We start from the raw sequence: 22,307 nt of genomic DNA on the forward strand, positions 1-22,307 counted from the left end.
GGAATTGAAGAAAGACACACACAAAGATCTTCCTCAACAGCTCTGAGTCACTCTCCTTTTTTTAGTTTTTATAGCAGTCATGCTTGAAAAGCCCAGCTCGCATAGACAGGTTGTGGAAAATCACCTTTTTTGCTTTCTTCTGACCTCTACTCATACTAGGGCCTTCATCTGGGTCAGAATTTTCTCCAGGGCCCAGTTTGGATTGTGCACTTTTTCTTTTCAAATATTTATCCATCGCCGTCACACCTGAAGCATTACTAATTCTATTGTTTGAATGGCAACAGGTAGATACACAGGTTAATTAGCTACCTGTTGCCATCTAGTGGAAGAGTATTTAATTGTTTTGCCTGTTACTATAGGTCGCTGGCATAGACGAACGAAGACAACTTATTTGCAGTAAATAAATAATTTTCGGAAAAATTAAGTGAAATTGGATAATTTCCCATGGTACACCTGATGATCTCTCACGGCACACTAATGTGCCACGGCACAGTGGTTGGGAATCACTGATCTAACCTTGCTCTATCTCGCAGTTGCACTCACTAGGCAGGCTTTCCTTTTCTTTCTTTTCCGCCGGCTTTTAGCTGGCGGGAGAGCAGAGTCCGCCAGGTTTGCCAGTGCAAACTTATTTTGGTTAAAAGTGGGTCAAACACGCGATATTGTTGCTCGCTTGCTTCGGCAATCTCCGGAATCGTAAAAGGCGGGATGCTTTTTATCGTGGTGAAACATTTCCATGTAGGATACACGGTGTGTGCAGCAGCGAAACATCTCGAAACTCCAACAGCAATAGAACGTTTCGCCCAGAATTCAACTTTGCAGTCAGAACCTTTAACGAAGACATCAAAGCGCTAAGAGAACCGAAAAGTGTCATTTAGATCATAAGAAAAGACCCGAGTTTGCCCCACAGCCTGATTCAAGGACGCATTCATATAATACTGAAACTTCATTCACAATCAAATCAAAAACAAAGCAACAGTTAGCGCCTTCCAAGCCACTTTTTACAATTAAAGGTAAAGCTAAGGTTAGTAGGTCGGTATTAATACAATAATCAAATCTACTAAGCTAATACGCAGAGGTGTTGTAGAAGAACTCTGCTCCAATCACGTACTTAGCCTCGTCCACCACTTCCACCTCCGCCTGCACTGTGATCGGAGCGTTGGATTGGACCGCCAGCGGGTCGTCTGCGTTCAGTTCGCCGTTAGTCGAGCTCACCACCTGTAGCACAAGGGACGAAGAGTCAGAACGGAAGCCGCGTTCATTATTCAGGCTGCCACTAAAACGGACACTTGAGCAGTTTCATTTTTAAAACCTAACCCTTAATTTCTAGCCCTTTTTGCAGCCTTGGCATGGTGTGAAAAGGATAGATATCATTTGCTCTGTACTGAGAAAGGGGAAAAAAAAAACCCACAATGTTTCAATTATAAAGAAAGTCTATAGGCAGTTGATTAATGTTTATGAGAAGAAGAAAAAAAAAACACACTTAAGTGGAAATTCTATTCGGAATTCTTGAAAGGTTATAAATCTGTAGAATTTATCCAGTCAGAAGCACACGCATGCATATTGAGATTACATGATGCAATCATTTCACACGCATCAACTCGATTCACCTGCGTGTGACATCTGATGGCGATTAGTTACCAGAACAAATTTAGGGGCTTCACAGAAACGGAGGCAAATGCTTACACAATCGCACTTTTTGTAGTTTTAGGGCGGCACGGTGGTGTAAATGATCAGCACGGTCGCTTCAGAGCAAGAAGGTTCTGGTAGGGCTGCGTACCTAAACGTAACATCAGGTACAGGTACCGGTACAGAGGTTTAGGTACGGGTCCGGACCTGTACCTGAACAATTTGACAAATTCTTCTGAACTTCTTCAATAATGACAGAAACATTAATAAACTGTTGACAACTTGTCAGTATCTTTATTCAAAGAAAAACGAACATAACTAGGTTTCCTACCTCACTTCTCAGTCACCCTATAGTTAACTTGGGACAAAAAGTCATAAGTTGTCTCACAGCGAGAAGTCACAGACTACGTGCAGTCCGCGGCCTTTAACTTGTGCGGCAAAATTGCACAAAGCAACAAAGGCTGCCAATGCCAGCAAAGGAAAAGCGGCTGACCTGCTTTTGAGTCTTTTTGACCAATCAGAACGCTGGATCAGCCAAGCTCTCGCAATGTCTCGTGAGACTGTGGCAAGAGGATCTCAAATCAAAGATGGCTCCGATTTCAAGTTTCAGCGCGGCATTTTACGTCTTTTCCAGTGCTAAATTTTCGTCTTTGTGGTAGGATTTACGCATCTTCAGTCACAAAATAAGCAGATACTAGGTGTAAATTTATATCGGTACAGTACCGGTACTTCATGATCCGGTATTTTGGACCTGTACCAAATTGATTTTCATGGTACAGTACCGGTACGCAGCCCTAGGTTCTGGGTTCGAGCCCAGTGGCCGGCGGGGACCTTTCTGTGTGGAGTTTGCACGTTCTCCCCGTGTCTGCGTGGGTTTCCCCGACAGTCCAAAGACATGCGGTTAGGTTAATATGGGACGGCCTTGGGCTGAGGTGCCCTTGAGCGAGGCACATAACTCCCAACTGCTCCCCGCACACTGTTAGCATGGCTGCCCACTGCTCTGGGTATGCGTGTGCGCTCATTGCTCATGTGTGTGTTCGCTGCAGAGAGGAATTTCACAAGCGTGTGATGAATAAAGTTGTTCTTTCTCTTTTACTTTCTTCCATTTGAAAATAATTTTGCTAACTACACTGACGTTTCCCCCCAACTCCAACGTTTGTGTAGATAATCCCAATCAAGTCTATTTCAGTTCCCCAAAAACGGAGACGCTTTAGGCCCTGGTCACAGTCCAGCTCGCGATGGGTTTGCGAATACTTGGCGATGAAAAATTGGTAGCATCGCCGCAATACACACCGAATGTTCTTTGACCTTCGCGAGTTGTTTTTTGGCGCGCCTCTGCTTCGTGAGTGGCCAAAAACGTCGTGAAAAATGTCAGTGCACGCACTGAAATTCGATGGCAATGTTTTCGTCCGTGAATCCTCACAGACGGATTTGGAAATACTTCCCAAAGCTCGGGGAATCTTCTTCGAGCCTGCGAAGGAAATTTAGTAGATGAATATTCCTATTCTCTGTGTTTCTGTGTCCTTGGCTCAACGGCTGGTGATGAACAGGCTGCCTTGTTTATGTTTCATGTCATATTATGCCTAACCACGCATCCGCTGCGCATCTCAGAGCACACCAGGTGCATGCCCCAACAAAGAACCGATGTATAGCTTCAAGGGCAAGCCTCGAGCCAATCATGTGCAGACGCGAGCAGTAAGCGAATGCCTTTAGAGTATAATAGATACACTACCGTTCAAAAGTTTGGGGTCACCCAGACAATTTTGTGTTTTCCATGAAAAGTCACACTTTTATTTACCACCATAAGTTGTAAAATGAATAGAAAATATAGCATACATATCAACCTTTGGTCAATCAAACCTGTATAACCAACCTCCAAAATCCGTATTTCCCTTATAAAATCCGTGTAAGATGCAAATTAAAATAATTTACCTAAAATTTGAATGATAATTAACAATGATGTATCCCAGTTACTTTTTATTTAATATTAATAACAATAAACCTTCAGAATGAATACAAAGCTCCAATGTTCGACAAAAACACAAAGCGTCACTCTAATGTTCTGAATTGTACTCCATGACAGCTTTTTTTAGCAGTCTGCACCAATACCTCACGAGGCTGCATGTCGCAGCAAGTGTCTGTGTTGATCTTGCCGGAGTGCCCATTCAGAATCTTTTCAGTCGCTAGTGAAAGTCGCTCAGGTGGAAATACGCATTTCAAACAAAATGTTACTTCCCGGTTGGCGGGATTCTCGCAATGCGGTGTGCGCATGATCAAAAGTGGAATGAAGTCTCGCTACCACAAGATAATGTGCAATTTCATAAGACTCTTTACTGGCTGTCTGTGGTGTACAGTACGTTTGTAAATGTTATGCGCTCTTATCATCGTGGGAATTGATTATAGCTCTAAATAAATATTGAAGTTTTTTAAAGAATACGTATAACTTTATTTGTATGCCCATATACTATGTTTATTGAATCAAATCCGTATAAAATACGGACATTCCGTATAGGTTGACATGTATGATATAGTCAAGACATTTTTCTGGCCATTTTGAGCATTTAATCGACCCCACAAATGTGATGCTCCAGAAACTCAATCTGCTCAAAGGAAGGTCAGTTTTATAGCTTCTCTAAAGAGCTCAACTGTTTTCAGCTGTGCTAACATGATTGTACAAGGGTTTTCTAATCATCCATTAGCCTTCTGAGGCAATGAGCAAACACATTGTACCATTAGAACACTGGAGTGAGAGTTGCTGGAAATGGGCCTCTATACACCTATGGAGATATTGCACCAAAAACCAGACATTTGCAGCTAGAATAGTCATTTACCACATTAGCAATGTATAGAGTGGATTTCTGATTAGTTTAAAGTCATCTTCATTGAAAAGAACAGTGCTTTTCTTTCAAAAATAAGGGCATTTCAAAGTGACCCCAAACTTTTGAACGGTAGTCTAACAGCCACTAAGACACAACTCGGAGCGCGCACTCTCGGCATCACCTGAGGTGGCGTCGTCTTTTCTGTTCTGCTTTATAAGATCTACTATAATAAATAACTGAAAAGACAACTGCTAAACGGTCTGAAGTGTTTATTAGAAGTTTCCATTACAAGCCTCTCGAGATGCATTTGTCTCAAATCCATGTTCCTGATGCTCACAGGAGCCTCGTCAACACAGCGGCTCAGCATCGCCTAACCTTCGCCGAGACTTAAAAAGTGCATTTACATTCGGGGATCCTTCGGAGCGCGTTGTGGGACCCAGTCGTTATGGGAAACACCGGATACTGATTTGAACGCAATCAGCACGTGCATATAAGGACACTTTTCACAAAGACTTTGCAGGTATTCTATCAGGTATGCAGCGGTAGACGGATCTAAGTGCAGGAAGAGTGTTTATTAGCAGGCATGATATTTATAAAAACAAAATGAAACCGAGGCGGCACGGTGGTGTAGTGGTTAGCGCTGTCGCCTCACAGCAAGAAGGTCCTGGGTTCGAGCCCCGGGGCCGGCGAGGGCCTTTCTGTGTGGAGTTTGCATGTTCTCCCCGTGTCCGCGTGGGTTTCCTCCGGGTGCTCCGGTTTCCCCCACAGTCCACAGACATGCAGGTTAGGTTAACTGGTGACTCTAAATTGACCGTAGGTGTGAATGTGAGTGTGAATGGTTGTCTGTGTCTATGTGTCAGCCCTGTGATGACCTGGTGACTTGTCCAGGGTGTACCCCGCCTTTCGCCCGTAGTCAGCTGGGATAGGCTCCAGCTTGCCTGCGACCCTGTAGAAGGATAAAGCGGCTAGAGATGAGATGAGATGAAAATGAAACCGAAAGCAGAGTCATAAACATGGCTAGAAAGAAACATGACCATGATGATGATAATACTTCACAAAGACTGCGTTTCCTTATATACGCGTGCTGATTGCACTCAAATCCGCATCGGGTGTTTCCCATAACGACTGGGTCCTGTGAGCGAGCGAAGGCGTGACGGTCAAGTGTTTGCCTGCTGTGCGACCACAACTTTTAGCTCGCTTCGCCTGTATATCGCTATGCATAGCCACCGCCTCGTTTTCATCGAAAACCCATCACGAGCTGTAGCGTGATCGCAGCTTTAGGAGCAACCAGTAACAAAAAAAAAAAAAAAAAAACCACCTTTATTTCTACGATGTTTAAAGCTCCTCTTATTCCAAGAACTAATTTATACCAGAACTGTTTGTGAGGCATTTTTCAGCTGTCTGTCTGACATCCGTCTTTTGTACAAATAGAACTCCACCGGAATCGATGCAGCAGTTTAGACCGGTATCACCGGTATTACATCTGTATAAACACATTGGGAGCTGTTGTTTTTTTTTAAATATACTTCAGGTTTTTTTTTTTTGCTTGTAAGTGAAACATAATAAAAACCCCCACAAAAAAACCCTGGCTCCTATTTTATCTCCTTACAAAAGTGTATTCAAGGACTCTTGAAGTGTGACATGACCGTCTTTCCGCGTCATTGTTTATGCCAGGAAGTTGTGATGACATGAAAAGTGAAATAAAATATTATTACAAGCCTATGTGAGCACGTTTAAGCCCCTCTTGAAATGTCCTTGGCACAGTCATTCCCAACACGCCTTTTCAGGCTGACGTTTTGACTCTCCTGAAGATTTCTTAACCGTTTATACCCCGTTACCTTGGCGATTATGCCACAGTGGCTGCTGAGACAGAGCCCAGATTAGTCACTTTAGTCACGTCAGCAGTTTTATGAGGCACGAGTGTGCAGTTTCACGCTTGGATCTTGAAAATTGCGCTTCAGGAACTGAGGCGGTGTAAACTGGCAAAACGCATACATTCACGCACAGATCTCGCTTGCGGTGTAAATTCTCCTTTAAGACCTCTATAGTTGGTGGGTAAATACGGTTATAGTTTTGTATTTGCCCTATACGGTTGATAATTATTGACAATTCAACAGATGCCCTTAGACTTTCATCATAAGCGAGTTTTGAAAATAAACAGGTTTTCTGTTCTTTTCCTCAGTACAGAGCTTTGCGTTTAAAATAAATAAATAAATAAATAAATAAATCCTGTCTGTGGTAATTGCACATGTGCAACTGGTACGTTAGCGAGAGACCAGCTCAAATCACTTGATTATTCCTTTAACTACATGTGAGGATTCTTTACCATGGCATTTAAAAAAAAAACAAAAAAAAAAAAAAACTTGCTTTCATTAACTGGTTAAACAAATCCTCGGTGCGAATTCTTCTGCTTCTTCCTTCCTATTGTCGCTCACTACTGTTTGCTCACTTTTTGAGGTAGCCCAAGTGCAAAACCCAAAGTCCAGGGGGTGGAGCTGGACCATAGTCCTATAACCCTGACCTTCAAAGTGCATATCATGGGTAAATTCAGGAGCAAGATCAATGTAATTCTCCTATTTTATATTAAACTTTGGTCAAATATCTGTCACATTCGGCATTCCCTGCCATTTTTTTGACCTTGCGCAATACCAGAAAAATTCAGTTGAAATCAAGCCATTTGAGGTGAATTGGTCCGCCTCTGAAAAAACTTGGCGTTTGGATTTCCCGGCAAACATTGATTTTCGTGACGTCGCGTGCGGGACGCCTCCTTCTGAATCCTACGTCAGCGCTGGTTTGTTTATGAGAAAACGACCTGGTGGTTTTCTGCAAATTTCTTCAACGTTATCGCGCAATTATTAAAATGGTTAACAGATGTATCGTAGGAGGGTGTAGCAACACCAATCTTGATGGGATTAGTACTCATCGTTTCCCAAAAGACCGGACAATGAGAGAGAAATGGGAGCGCTTGGTCTACACAGGCTGTGCACTGAAACCGTGCAAAGCTCGCGCAGCCTGCTGGCGCTTCCACAGGTGACGTCACGAATCTGGCTCCAGACTCCCTTGGGATTTTTCCAGACGCGTTTTATTTTATTTTTTTCTGCTGTAGACAGACGGCCTTGTGCAAAATTACCCTTCTGGATGAGTGTGTAAAGGGACATACTTTCATATAATAAAAAAAAAAAGAAACTGGTCCAGAATATGCACTTTAACTCTAATCCCTGGCCTAATGACCTAATCTAAACTGAAACACACTAAAGTGTCTCCACCCACTGGACTATTGGTTCTGCTCCACCCAGGAAGGAGATGCTGGATCAGGTCCAACTAAACCTCCTGGACTTTTGGTTCTTGCTCTTTTTCCGTCGTCAGGAGTCAGGTGTTAATACTACGCATTTCATGTCCCTAGAGGCTGCTCATCATCTCACTGCACTGCTCTCTAACTGCAGGCCCACTTTCTTTCCAGAGAAGAGAAGAGAAAGAAAGGGGAGCGCGTTATGAGAACAGGTAACCTTTGACCCTTTTTCCAGCTTGCGGATCCTGATGAAGAAGAACAGGCTCCTGCTGGTCCACGGAGAAATGATCACACTGTTTGTTTTGGCATAAAATGATTACAAAGGGAGAGTGGGACTGGGGAATTGAGGGATGGAGGAGGTGGAGGAGCGATACCTGCACTGAGCCTCCATGCCTGTCCGACGCCAGGTGGGAGGTCAGGTAGGAGTTGGCCTGCCGGTTGGGCTGCACCTCCCATGCCCCTCTGCGGTCGGAGGAGGCCGTCTGGTCGGGCCGGAGGAGGAGGAGGCGCAGGAGTGAAGGGAGGAGGCGTGGGAGCGTGAGCAGGTGGCATGCAGGGCAATGGAAACCAACAGGGAACCAAAAAAATGAAAAAATTAAAAATAAGAGCCAAGGCAAAGCCATAAATCAGCATTAGATACAAAATGTGCATTCAGTTGGTCCAACAACGGCAAAAGAATAAAAAATATATATATATATATATATATATATATATATATATATATATATATATATATATATATATATATATCCCCTTATATGTGGATATTTCTGACAGCAGGGAGTCGTGTGATTCTTGATAAGTAGGATCTGTTATGTTAAATGACCCCCAGCTTTCCTTCCTCCTACTCTGATAAATAAAGACCAGCTATTAGTGAGATAAACAAACATCAACAGCAAATAAACTAAAACACGAAAGGAATAAACAGAAATTTAAAAAAAGATAAATGCTTGAAAAAAAATCACAAAGATTAATGTCTGATCGTAAGTTAACAAAACACTAGTTAATAACACAGTAATAAGAAGCATGTGTATACAAGTGTGGTGTCCAATAAGCTGCTGAGGGAAGCGACATCATCTTTGGTTATTGGTCTTCTAGGATGAAACCATTTCCAAAAAAAGAAAACAACACAACGGTCATTTTATCTGTTGTCCCATCTGCGAGATAAAATGAAACATGGCTTTGTGGGGGAAGTACAAGCAAAGCTGCTTTATACTTAAAATAAAACCAGAGCAACCAAAATGGGCAAATAGAAAATAAACAATAAATTACGTACAGTGGTGCTTGAAAGTCTGTGAACCTTTTAGAATTTTCTATATTTCTGCATAAATATGACCGAAAACAACATCAGATTTTCACACAAGTCCTAAAAGTGGATAAAGAGAACCCAGTTAAACAAATGAGACAAAAATATTATACTTGGTCATTTATTTATTGAGGAAAATGATCCAATATTACATATCTGTGAGTGGCAAAAGTATGTGAACCTTTGCTTTCAGTATCTGGTGTGACCCCCTTGTGCAGCAATAACTGCAACTAAACGTTTGCGGTAACTGTTGATCAGTCCTGCACACCGGCTTGGAGGAATTTTAGCCCGTTCCTCCGTACAGAACAGCTTCAACTCTGGGATGTTGGTGGGTTTCCTCACATGAACTGCTCGCTTCAGGTCCTTCCACAACATTTCGATTGGATTAAGGTCAGGACTTTGAGTTGGCCATTCCAAAACATTAACTTTATTCTTCTTTAACCATTCTTTGGTAGAACGACTTGTGTACTTAGGGTCATTGTCTTGCTGCATGACCCACCTTCTCTTGAGATTCAGTTCATGGACAGATGTCCTGACATTTTCCTTTAGAATTCACTGGTATAATTCAGAATTCATTGTTCCATCGATGACGGCAAGCCGTCCTGGCCCAGATGCAGCAAAACAGGCCCAAACCATGATACTACCACCACCATGTTTCACAGGTGGGATAAGGTTCTTATGCTGGAAATGCAGTGTTTTCCTTTCTCCAAACATAACGCTTATCATTTAAACCAAAAAGTTCTGTTTTGGTCTCATCCATCCATAAAACATTTTTCCAATAGCCTTCTGGCTTGTCCACATGATCTTTAGCAAACTGCAGACAAGCAGCAACGTTCTTTTTGGAGAGCAGTGGCTTTCTCCTTGCAACCCTGCCATGCACACCATTGTTGTTCAGTGTTCTCCTGATGGTGGACTCATGAACATTAACATTAGCCAATGTGAGCAAGGCCTTCAGTTGCTTAGAAGTTACCCTGGGGTCCTTTGTGACCTCACAGACTATTACACGCCTTGCTTTTGGAGTGATCTTTGTTGGTCGACCACTCCTGGGGAGGGTAACAATGGTCTTGAATTTCCTCCATTTGTACACAATCTGTCTGACTGTGGATTGGTGGAGTCCAAACTCTTCAGAGATGGTTTTGTAACCTTTTCCAGCCTGATGAGCATCAACAACACTTTTTCTGAGGTCCTCAGAAATCTCCTTTGTTCGTGCCATGATACACTTCCACAAACATGTGTTGTGAAGATCAGACTTTGATAGATCCCTGTTCTTTAAATAAAACAGGGTGCCCACTCACACCTGATTGTCATCCCATTGATTGAAAACACCTGAGTCTAATTTCACCTTCAAATTAACTGCTAATCCTAGAGGTTCACATACTTTTGCCACTCACAGATATGTAATATTGGATCATTTTCCGCAATAAATAAATGACCAAGTATAATATTTTGGTCTCATTTGTTTAACTGGGTTCTCTTTATCTACTTTTAGGACTTGGGTGAAAATCTGATGATGTTTTCGGTCATATTTATGCAGAAATATAGAAAATTCTAAAGGGTTCACAAACTTTCAAGCACCACTGTATGCATGTAACAAGCATACTTGACTCGTCGGTGCCCTGCATACATTCGAAAGCATAGGATATGCTCTGAATGTGCTCTGCATGGTGCTTTAACAGCTTCAGCCCTGGTACTCCGTGTGCTCAGAGGTCTCAGAGTGGGGATTCCATATTCAGGTTCAGCTCTCCACATTACGTTAATCATGTATAATTATTATTAGTGACAGCGATTGTGCCAACTTTTGCACACACCCAGGCTGAGCTCACTGTGGTTTAGGGAAAAGGCTCAAGTCTTCACTGGAATGCAGAGCTGCGCCAAAGCTGCAAGCTGATCTCTTTAGTGAAGCAAGTACAAATCTTACCTGGTTCCTTAGAGGTTGGTGCTGAGAAGGTCTGTCTCTGTGTGTGTGGCTCTCACGTGTCACGGCTGACGCGCCGGAGTCAACGTGCACGGACCCAACCGGTGTGGGCTTCGCATGCAACATGGTTAAAAAACAAACAAACAAACAAACAAACAAAGCATCATTTTAGAACAATAGCATTATTATAACGTATGGAATAAAACGCAACAGGGTGTGCGATTATTGGAAAATAATCAACCACAAAGCTGATCATTTTCCATAAAAGAACATCTTGTACCGTTTAAACATTTATAGTCGTATTTAATGTTGCAGCATCGCCATGAAAAAAAAAAAGTTACTTCCTGTTGTCACTTATGTTAAAGCAGCTATTAAGAGTCCCCCCCACCACCACCGTTCTGTTTTATCCCTCCATTGAAAGCAATGGCAAAAACAAACAAAAATCAGAGCGTCAGCGACGCAGTAGCTCACACAGCCGTACCATGAGAAACCAGACTCGTGTACAATTAGCCAAGTTGCTCTTCATGAGAACAATTTGATCTTCCAAACAAAACAGAATCAAAATCCATTGAAAACTCAGGGAGGAGGAGTAGCGATTTTCCTCAAAGTTCATTAATCGTCTTAATTACTGTAGCAACTCGTTAACGAGAAAATCACAAAACCAGGGAGTAACTTTTGTGCAGACTGATTAGATCTTCCAAACAAAACGAACAATCAATCAAAATCCACTGAAAACTCAGTGAGGAGTAGCGATGACCACCTCGCCCGGGACGGCGTCCACCAGGGGGCGAGGTATCGTTTTCGGTCGGGTTTCTTTGTTAATAATATCACGGGAAAATGGCTGGATCGATCTTCATGAAACTTTCAGGATAGATGGACATTGGTCTCAAATACAACCTCCAACATTTTGAGAGTCATCACCACCCAAAAGGTCAAAATCGTTTGCCTCATCGACGCGCTAGCCACTACGTCATCATGCTGTAAGAGTGTAACAGTCGTACACTGCGCATGCGCATACACGTGTTCTGATTAAAACGGCTGGTGAGTGTATACAATTCGGTTCACCATTCGAAATAAATGGACTAGACTAAATGTTTATGCTTATTACAGAGCGAAAGTGCGTTCCACTGAGCTCTAGCGCCGGGCCATTTCCGGGAAATAAGAGTTTGGGTCATGGAGACAGCGTGTGTATGTCCGTCTCGGTTCGGAGGTTTCGGTTTCGAAAACTGTAAGAGGTAAGAGTAGAATAATATAAAAGTACAGACACTTGGTGTATTTTACTTCTGTGATTTTTAAATTGTTCATTTTTGGATTACGCTTCATTTTTGTGCCTACTGACTCATAGAGTAAAAAAAAAATATATATATATATATATATATATATATATATATATATATATATATATATATATATATAAGCTATAGTTAGTGTATGGACATGGGATCAGAAAACAAACAATTTTATTTATACAGGGATGAGAATGGGACATTTAAAAAAACTCTGAAATGTCTGCCAACTTTCCCACATGTATATATATATATATATATATATATATATATATATATATATATACACACACACACACACACAGTGGTGCTTGAAAGTTTGTGAACCCTTTAGAATTTTCTATATTTCTGCATAAATATGACCTAAAACATCAGATTTTTCACACAAGTCCTTAAAGTAGATAAAGAGAACCCAGTTAAACAAATGAAACAAAAATATTATACTTGGTCATTTATTTACTGAGGAAAATGATCCAATATTACATATCTGTGAGTGGCAAAAATATGTGAACCTCTAGGATTAGCAGTTAATTTGAAGGTGAAATTAGAGTCAGGTGATTTCAATCAATGGGATGACAATCAGGTGTGAGTGGGCACCCTGTTTTATTTAAAGAACAGGGATCTATCAAAATCTGATCTTCACAACATGTTTGTGGAAGTGTATCATGGCACGAACAAAGGAGATTTCTGAGGACCTCAGAAAAAGTGTTGTTGATGCTCATCAGGCTGGAAAAGGTTCCAAAACCATCTCTAAAGAGTTTGGACTCCACCAATCCACAGTCAGACAGATTGTGTACAAATGGAGGAAATTCAACACCATTGTTACCCTCCCCAGGAGTGGTCCACCAACAAAGATCACTCCAAGAGCAAGGCGTGTAATAGTCGGCGAGGTCACAAAGGACCCCAGGGTAACTTCTAAGCAACTGAAGGCTGCTCTCGCATTGGCTAATGTTAATGTTCATGAGTCCACCATCAGGAGAACACTGAACAACAATGGTGTGCATGGCAGGGTTGCAAGGAGAAAGCCACTGTTCTCCAAAAAGAACATTGCTGCTCGTCTGCAATTTGCTAAAGATCATGTGGACAAGCCAGAAGGCTATTGGAAAAATGTTTTGTGGATGGATGAGACCAAAATAGAACTTTTTGGTTTAAATGAGAAGCGTTGTGTTTGGAGAAAGGAAAATACTGCATTCCAGCATAAGAACCTTATCCCATCTGTGAAACATGGTGGTGGTAGTATCATGGTTTGGGCTTGTTTTGCTGCATCTGGGCCAGGACGGCTTGCCGTCATTGATGGAACAATGAATTCTGAATTATACCAGCGAATTCTAAAGGAAAATGTCAGGACATCTGTCCATGAACTGAATCTCAAGAGAAGGTGGGTCATGCAGCAAGACAATGACCCCAAGCACACAAGTCGTTCTACCAAAGAATGGTTAAAGAAGAATAATGTTTTGGAATGGCCAAGTCAAAGTCCTGACCTTAATCCAATGGAAATGTTGTGGAAGGACCTGAAGCGAGCAGTTCATGTGAGGAAACCCACCAACATCCCAGAGGTGAAGCTGTTCTGTACGGAGGAACGGGCTAAAATTCCTCCAAGCCGGTGTGCAGGACTGATCAACAGTTACCGGAAACACGTAGTTGCAGTTATTGCTGCACAAGGGGGTCACACCAGATACTGAAAGCAAAGGTTCACATACTTTTGCCACTCACAGATATGTAATATTGGATCATTTTCCTCAATAAATAAATGACCAAGTATAATATTTTTGTCTCATTTGTTAACTGGGTTCTCTTTATCTACTTTTAGGACTTGTGTGAAAATCTGATGATGTTTTAGGTCATATTTATACAGAAATATAGAAAATTCTAAAGGGTTCGCAAACTTTCAAGCACCACTGTATATGAATGAATGTTTTCAAATTCAATGATGGTTTAAAACGTTTATAAACTTTAAGATAACAAATCCCTACAGATATAATTTTATATATATATATATATATATATATATATATATATCGTGAGCGATAATGGAGGTAACCGTAACGATATATTAGATTCCTCCTGACTCTATCTTTACTTAAATTGTCAAAACGTACCTTCGTGCTTTTTTGTTTTGATGTGCTCCTGGATGTTTCTAGCTCCTCTTTTTCCATAATTGATCATATCTGAGCACAGAATACACAGAACCTTTCCCGGCACGTCCAATTTTCGGATATGTTCTGTCAGGCACGTCGTCACAGTTTGTGTCCCTATCTGCACGGTAACGCTACTATCGAGCCATGCCCATCGGAAACAGTTCTTTATCCCGTTCGATTTATCGATTTCCCTGGCACGATCCTCATTTTTGCGGTACAAAACATTCACCATATTGGCGAAGTAACTTTGAAAACTAACCAAAATAACTAGAACTTAAGAAGTGATCAAAACCGTGTACGTATAGCTTGTTTCTCCGCGAACTGTAGAAGTGAGATGAAACTAGCGCCAAAACGTTGCCGGAAATTGTCGTGAGTTGTCGTTAGCATAAATATTGAAGAAAGCAATGACGATTTCAGTTATCACAGCTGCAACTAATTTTGCGATGAGCGCTGCTGAAAGATGCTGGCGGGCGGTCGGTCGGTCCTGCCTGCTTGTGCCACCACGAGCCTTGCCTCACGCCGACCCCCCCGAAATTTTCTCAACGGATTTACACGTTTCACAAAAAACACATTTTCAGCGGGAAAAACTCGGAATTCCGCAGATCCGCGGAAAATTCTCATCCCTGTTTATAAGCAGTAGCCGCATGTACCTATTTTTTTCAAGATATCTTCCTTCATATTCATCACAAGTGCTACCGGGCGAGGTTTGTTTTGCCTGGCAACACTTCTTGTGAACTGCGGATGGATGACGGATGCTACGTGATGGCAATAGCTCATTGGCCGGTGAGCTAAAAACCACGACTTGTCTTGTTACCAAGTGCAAAGCCATAAATTCTGAACATTTTCCGTAGTGGAAAATTACTAACTGTTTAAAAGGCACTGGAGACACTGGAGACTCCTTCCCTAAACATCTCCTTAGACAAAGTTTCACCACATCAATGAATAAGTGGTTTTGTTAAAGAACTCATTTTTCACCTGCTTATCATCAGTCTTAGATTATGCAACACGTCTGCCATATATATTCCTGTGAATGAGCTGTTACTATAGAAACGATATTAATATAAATATGTGATTTGTTTGGAGCCCACACCACTGTCACAGGGGCTTCAAAGTTTGGGAGAATAGCAGGGTACAAATAATTTACAGCAGGGTGCAAAATGGTAAAATGTCTGCCAGCGGCAGACATAATGCACGCAAAGCGTGCAGGGATATATATATATGAGAGAGAGAGAGAGAGAGAGAGAGAGAGAGAGAGAGAGAGAGATAGATAGATAGATAGATAGATAGATAGATAGATAGATAGATAGATAGATAGATAGATAGATAGATAGATAGATAGATAGATATGCAAGTACGAATTTTTCATGGGGCAGGATGGTTTGGAACAGGCCATCTAAAATTGGGATAACATTTACCTGGGACGGGTATTTGAGGCGGGTCGTCTAGCTTAAGCTTGATTAGCGTTGTTACGCACGCCAGTGTTTCCCACAGAAATTTTGGAGACTATGGGGGAGGCGCAGGGGTTGTTTAAAATTGAGTGATATGTTAAATATTAAGTTATTACTGAAAAACTATTGATTAAAAAAACAGACACTGAGAAATGGTCCTATAAACAACTTTACCAATATAAAAGATTACCAAGACGACAAACATGCAGAAAAATAGGCTTTACTTATCCAAATGCACCTGTTGGTTCAAAAGTTAAAGTGCAGAGAACCTCACAGCACAACATGAAGTTACCTTAAAATATAATAGAAATGCCTCAGCTTTCATGGAAGAAAAAAAACTATTAATACTAGTACTGTGTGCAGGCAGTCTCTCCTGAAGACTAAATTAAACAATAATTATAAACTAATAAAATAAATGGCTCAGGCTTCATAGAAGAAAAAAAACAATTTGAACAGAATCTCACAGTATGATGCTGAAGCTGCCTAAACAATGGAAAATAAAATACCATTTTGGCAAAAACGTTGGCATCCAGTAATTTCTTGTATTAAGTAAAAAAAATATGTTGCCAGATACTGCTGACGTTTTACAGCCCAAAATATGTTCAAAACCCGCCAAAATGCACTTAAAACCGCCCAAATTGGGCGGGAAAACGCGCAATCTGGCAACACAGGCAGCAGTAATGGCTGCACTCGTGTCGAGGATATAAACACAATCTGACAACACAGGCGGCAGTAATGGTTGCACTCGTGTCGAGGATGTAAGCACAGTTGACGCGGCAACTGACATACATGACATAGTGGATGTAATTTACGTTCACAACTTTTTTTGCTGTCAGAAATATTTAATATTAAATTTTGTGACTCGACTGACAATAGCCGGCAGCATAACAAGCCACAGCCGGCGATTTGCCGCCGGTGACCGGCTACTTTTGAGACCGCTGCGGTCAGTTCAACAGTGCTGCAGTACAAGACTTTTTTTTTTTTTTGAAACAACACACGTTACAGGACAAATATTAGATGAACTTACAATCTGCCTGCCGACCCAGTCGTATGTGTAATCAAACGTATATCCTTTGCGTTCAAACAGCTCAGTGAACAGGGTCCTCAAGTATTCATAGTCAGGCTTTTCGAAGAAATCCAACCGCCGTACGTAGCGCAGATACGTAGCCATCTCCTCTGAAAGAGCAGAGCACAAGAGTAAAGTTAAATGCCTCGTTTCCCCCTTTAATCTAAGCAATATCACATACTAAAGAACAACAATGTACCTGGAAAGTTCTCACAGAGAACTTCAATGGGCGTGTTCCGTTTTGTATCTCCGATTTTTTGATATCTCTCTTTTAACGTGTCAGCCTGAAAAGTGAATTCAAACAGTATTGTGTGTTTGTGTATGGAGCGGAATAAATATTTTAGCACTCTGCCGAAATGTGGCACGGCTTGAGTGACGCACCTTTAGTCCCTGCCATGGAAGGCTGCCACGGAGGAAGTACATGAACATGTGACCTAAGGCTTCAAGGTCATCCCGTCGACTTTGCTCTGCAACAAACAGGCAAAGCAAAAACTTGTAAAGCCCCAATGTGCAAAGCCTGGCCCAACAAGAACCACTACAGCGCATTATGGCCAATTATATATACTGTACACACACAACCCCAATTCCAAAAAAGCTGGGACGCTGTGTAAACTGTAAATAAAAACAAAAATGCAATAATTTGCAAATCATGGAAACCCTACATTTCATTGAAAAGAGTACAAAGACAACATATCAAATGTTGAAACTGAGAAATGTTATTGTTTTTTTGAAAAATAAAGGCTCATTTTGAATTTGATGTCAGCAACACGTTTCAAAAAAGCTGGGACAGGGGTGTGTTTACTACTGTGTTGCATCACCTCTACTTTTAACAACACTGTAAACGTTTGGGAACTGAACAGACCAATTGCTGTAGTTTTGAAAGGGAAATGTTGTCCCGTTCTTGCCTGATATACAATTTCAGTTGCTCAACAGTTCAGGGTCTCCTCTGTCGTATTTTACGCTTCATAATATGGCAAATGGTTTTAAATATGAGACAGGTCTGGACTGTTGGCAGGCCAGTTTAGCACCTGGTCTCTTCTACTACAGAGCCATGCAGTTTTAATATGTGCAGAAAGCGGTTTGTCATTATCTTGCTGAAAGAAAGAAGGCCTTCCCTGAAAAAGATTGTGCCTGGATGGCAGCATGTTGCTCTGAAACATGCATACATCATTCAGCATTAATGATGCCTTCCCAGATGTACAAGCTCCCCATGTCATGTGCACTAATGCATCCTCATACCATCACAGATGCTGGCTTTTGAACCGTGCACTGATAAGCCGGATGGTCCCTCTTCTCTTTAGCCTGGAGGACGTGGGGTCCATGATTTCTAAAAAGAATTTCTACTTTTGATTCTTCAGACCTCGGGACAGTTTTCCACTTCGCCTCAGTCCATCGTAAAAGAGCTCAGGCCCAGAGAAGGTGGTGATGTTTCTGGATATTGTTTATATCTGGTTTTAACTTGCTTTTGTGGATGCAGTAATGAACTGTTTTTCACAGACGATGATTTTCTGAAGTGTCCCTGAGCCCGTACAAGGATTTCCACTACAGACACGTGTCAGTTTTTAATGCAGTGTCACCTGAGGGCCTGAAGATCACAGGCATCCAATGTCAGTTTTCAGCCTTGTCTCTTGCATACAGAGATTTCCCCAGATTCTCTGAATCTTTTAATGATATTATGTACCATAGATGATGTGATCCCCAAATTCTTTGCAATTTTACATTGAGGAACGTTATTCTTAAATTGTTGCACTGTTTGCCCACGCAGTCTTTCACAGAGCGGTGAACCCCTCCCCATCTTTACTTCTGAGAGACTCCGCCTCTCTGGGATGCTCTTTTTATACCCAATCAGGTTACTGACCTGTTGCCAATTAACTAAAGTAATTTTTTTTTAAAAGCATTACACAACTTTTTCAGTCTTTGTTGACCCTGTCCCAACTTTTTTTGAAACGTGTTCAACATTAAATTCAAAATGAGCATATATTTTTCAAAAAACAATGAACATTTCTCAGTTTCAACATTTGATTTGTTGTCTTTGTACTATTTTCAGTGAAATATAGGCTTTCCATGATTCACAAATCTTCACATTCTGTTTTTATTTATACGGTATATATATGCTTTACACAGTGTCCAAACTTTTTTGGAAATGAGGTCGTATTTTCCAGGTTACTGACTGTGCACGCAGCACTCTTTGTAAGTGTATGGTAGAAAAGAAAGATGAGTGCGAGCTTACCCTTCCCCAAGTGCGTATTTATGGACATGTATCGTGCTGTGCCAGTGAGGCTTTTGTGCTCCCGGTAAGGAATGTGTTTTTTGGTTTCAGGATCGATGTATTCTTTGGCCAAGCCAAAGTCAATGATGTGAATTATGTGCTCCTTTTTGTTCCCTTGCCGTCCGATAAGAAAGTTCTCTGGCTTCACATCCCTGTAGATGAGGTTCTTGGAGTGCACGTACTCCATGCGGGAGATCTGTCAGGAAAAAAAAAGAAAAGGCACAGGACTTTTACAGCACTGCTCTAGAGACTGAAAGTCAGCGAAAATCAGTTCAAACAACTTCAGTAAGTCTCGTCCGTCTCATCCACGGCCCGCTATCAAAAGACATACATGTTTTAATGTGTCCTATACAAGGCCTTATCATACCATACAAAAATTAGGTAGCAGACAGGGGTGTAACGATACAATATAATGCAAAAATTTAATAGTGATATGCATTGTGGAAATGTGAGATTGAAATTATGGAAATAAATCTATTCATTATGCATCCAATGCAGCCGTACTATTTGAACACCAGAGGTCCCGATCTGCACAACCCACTGAGTTAAAATGTATAGAGAGCACGCTGGTCACATGATCGCATTCTTTCATGAAGAGTCAGTGCAAATTTCATGCATTCATCTTCACTTGTGAAGTGACCAAAAGCTCCAGAACACAGCAACTGACACGGATTATAGCTCGTATGGTTACATGATCCCGTCATAACCTTTAAAACGATCTCTTCGTTAGCTTTCGAACAACACCAGCACCGTGCTGCTGTGATCTACAGGACCTGAGAACAAGGCCACAGAAGGTGGGCAGTTTAGCCGTCTTTGGAGCTCTATCTCTGGTTCAAATGATGCCTCGGGTGCTGCTACAGAGCTCATTATGTTTCAATCGATCCTTTTCCCTGAGTTTAGGCAATCGAATTTTTAGAAGAATTTACAATTTATTTCTTTTTAAGATATGGTGAGCATGTACAATTTGTCGACAGTATTAAACCTCTATAGCAATTTTAAGTCATTTTGTTTTACTGACAAAAATGCAATGTTTATGATTCAGAAATAACAAAGGAGTCTTTCCGGTTATAATTTTATTTTATTAAAATTTTGTTCAAAATATTCTGAGAATCAAATTACAGGCATTTAGCATGCACTCTTATCCAGAGCGAGGCACAACAAGCACACACATACGCCCAGCGCCTGGGGAGCAGTTGGGGGTTAGGTGCTTTCATGGGCGCCGCCGGGGGGGGGGGGAAGGTTAGAACAATTCTAGGGGCCCAGCACTGCCATGGGGCCCTTTAAGGGGCTGATAATATGCTTTTAATGATTTTAATAAGACTTTTGAAATAACAACAATATTCCATCTGGTAAAATGAGCTAATTGAACAAGGTTGTCTATTTCTTGAGTTTTTCAACATATTGTCATTTAAAGTGCTGACACGTTTTTGACATCTTTGGCGATGTTTTATAACATAAAAAGTAATTCCCGATGATCCATATATTAATTCACAAAGGCGCCTATTTTACAAGTTATGATAAAAAACGCGGCTATCTGGGCAAATTTGACGGGGCTGCAGCACCCAGGAGACGAAAGAGGAGGAGGAGCTATATGACGTCAGCGAAAGAACCTTCCTCCTAACTTACCAGTTTGTTGTTGATGCGGCAAGTGTTCAGTTTATCATTATTAGTATTTTTATTATACATTATTATACACACACACACATATATATATATATATATATATATATATATATATATATATATATATATATATATATATTTATTATGCCTTCGCGTTGTGTTGCCGGCTTTTGCTCCAAAACCCACAAGGATGGGGTAAGTTTATTCAAGTTTCCCAGAGATCCCGAGCTGCATGCGAAGTGGGTGAGGCAAGTCAGGCGCACTCGTGACAAGTGGGAGCCCTCACCAACATCCATCCTGTGCTCTGAACACTTCGATTTGGATTGTTTTGACACCCTTCCCAGCTTAAAAGAATCTCTTGGGTGTTCAGTTCATCACAAACGTGTGTTACTACCATCAGCAGTGCCTACACAGTGTTGCCAGATTGGGACGTTTCCCGCCCAGTTGGGCAGTTTCAAGTGCATTTTGGTGGGTTTTGAACATATTTTGGGCTGGAAAATGTCAGCAGTATCTGTTGCCAGATGCTGCTGAAGTTTTCCAGCCCAACAAAACCCACCAAAATGCACTTGAAACCGCCCAACTGGGCGGGAAACCTCCCAATCTGGCAACACTGCCAGTATTCCGGAGGGGGTCTACTAGTACCTATGCCGGATCCAAAGACAGTCCTCCTGTCAGAACATGTGTTGTGAAACGACATAAGATAAAGGTACGTAGAGCTATAGATTCTACATGATAATCATAAATGTAATCATAAAGTCGGCGTGATATCAGTCATGTATTTGCTTGTGAAAGCTTGCGGCTTTCATGTAACTGCCGCCTAGCAACGAGAGGCAAAGGGTAAAGAGGGTAGGCTATCATAGATTCTATTCGGAAGAGATCAACACAATTCTAGACTCCCAGAAGAGGAAGAGCTAGCACTAGAGAGTTCACCGGCGTTTTCATGCGCCATTTCCATTGAGTAGCCAGTGAACCGCAGCGTGTTCTTCCGCTGACGTCACAACATGGCTGCGAGCCACGGACCCAGTTTTCTTGCGCTGTGCAATTAAAAGTTGGATATTCGCGTAACAACAGCTTCTTTTCACGTGATTATAACAGAAATCTAACATGTTTGCCATGTTGTATAGTTTATTTAAGAAATTGCATAGAGTCATCTTCGTGTCATCAGCACTTTAACCCTCCCCCTTTTGCGAAATGGTACGGTCCAGTTCTGGTAGAAGCGCGATGCGTTAACTCTGTGTGCTGATCAGTGCAACGCTACTTGCTGCTGTGTCGCGGTGCAGCAGCCAGCAGTGGAGTGCGTCCAGTCTATGATCGCTAAATATGAAGAGTGGCTGTCAAAAACGTAAAGAAAGGCAGCTGAAAGCTGAGAGGGACCGGAGAGACAGGCAACTGGCCACTCCGTTTTTCCCAAAGAAAGGTAGCTATCACTCACATGTGTGTTCAAAATATTAGCGAATGGTAAATGAACAGTATGAACGTGGTTGGATTAGCCTATCAAGAGAACACTTTTACAGTTTGTACA

At 41.6% G+C, this 22,307-nt stretch overlaps 1 protein-coding gene across 1 annotated transcript in view; it reads right to left on the reverse strand.

Annotated features, from left to right (window-relative positions):
* The window catches only part of csnk1g1 (casein kinase 1, gamma 1), a 167,939-nt gene that overhangs the window by 9,243 nt on the left and 136,389 nt on the right, over nt 1-22,307 (reverse strand). The window contains exons 6-12 of the mRNA XM_060940932.1: nt 19,124-19,358; nt 17,275-17,360; nt 17,093-17,177; nt 16,855-17,003; nt 10,959-11,066; nt 8,109-8,216; nt 1,109-1,215 (exon numbers count right to left, since the gene is read on the reverse strand). Of these exons, the coding sequence (XP_060796915.1) occupies nt 1,109-1,215; nt 8,109-8,216; nt 10,959-11,066; nt 16,855-17,003; nt 17,093-17,177; nt 17,275-17,360; nt 19,124-19,358 (878 nt within the window). The remainder of the gene's footprint in view (nt 1-1,108; nt 1,216-8,108; nt 8,217-10,958; nt 11,067-16,854; nt 17,004-17,092; nt 17,178-17,274; nt 17,361-19,123; nt 19,359-22,307) is intronic.

This window comes from Neoarius graeffei, chromosome 15 (genome assembly GCF_027579695.1).
Source record: "Neoarius graeffei isolate fNeoGra1 chromosome 15, fNeoGra1.pri, whole genome shotgun sequence".
Classification (NCBI taxonomy): domain Eukaryota; kingdom Metazoa; phylum Chordata; class Actinopteri; order Siluriformes; family Ariidae; genus Neoarius; species Neoarius graeffei.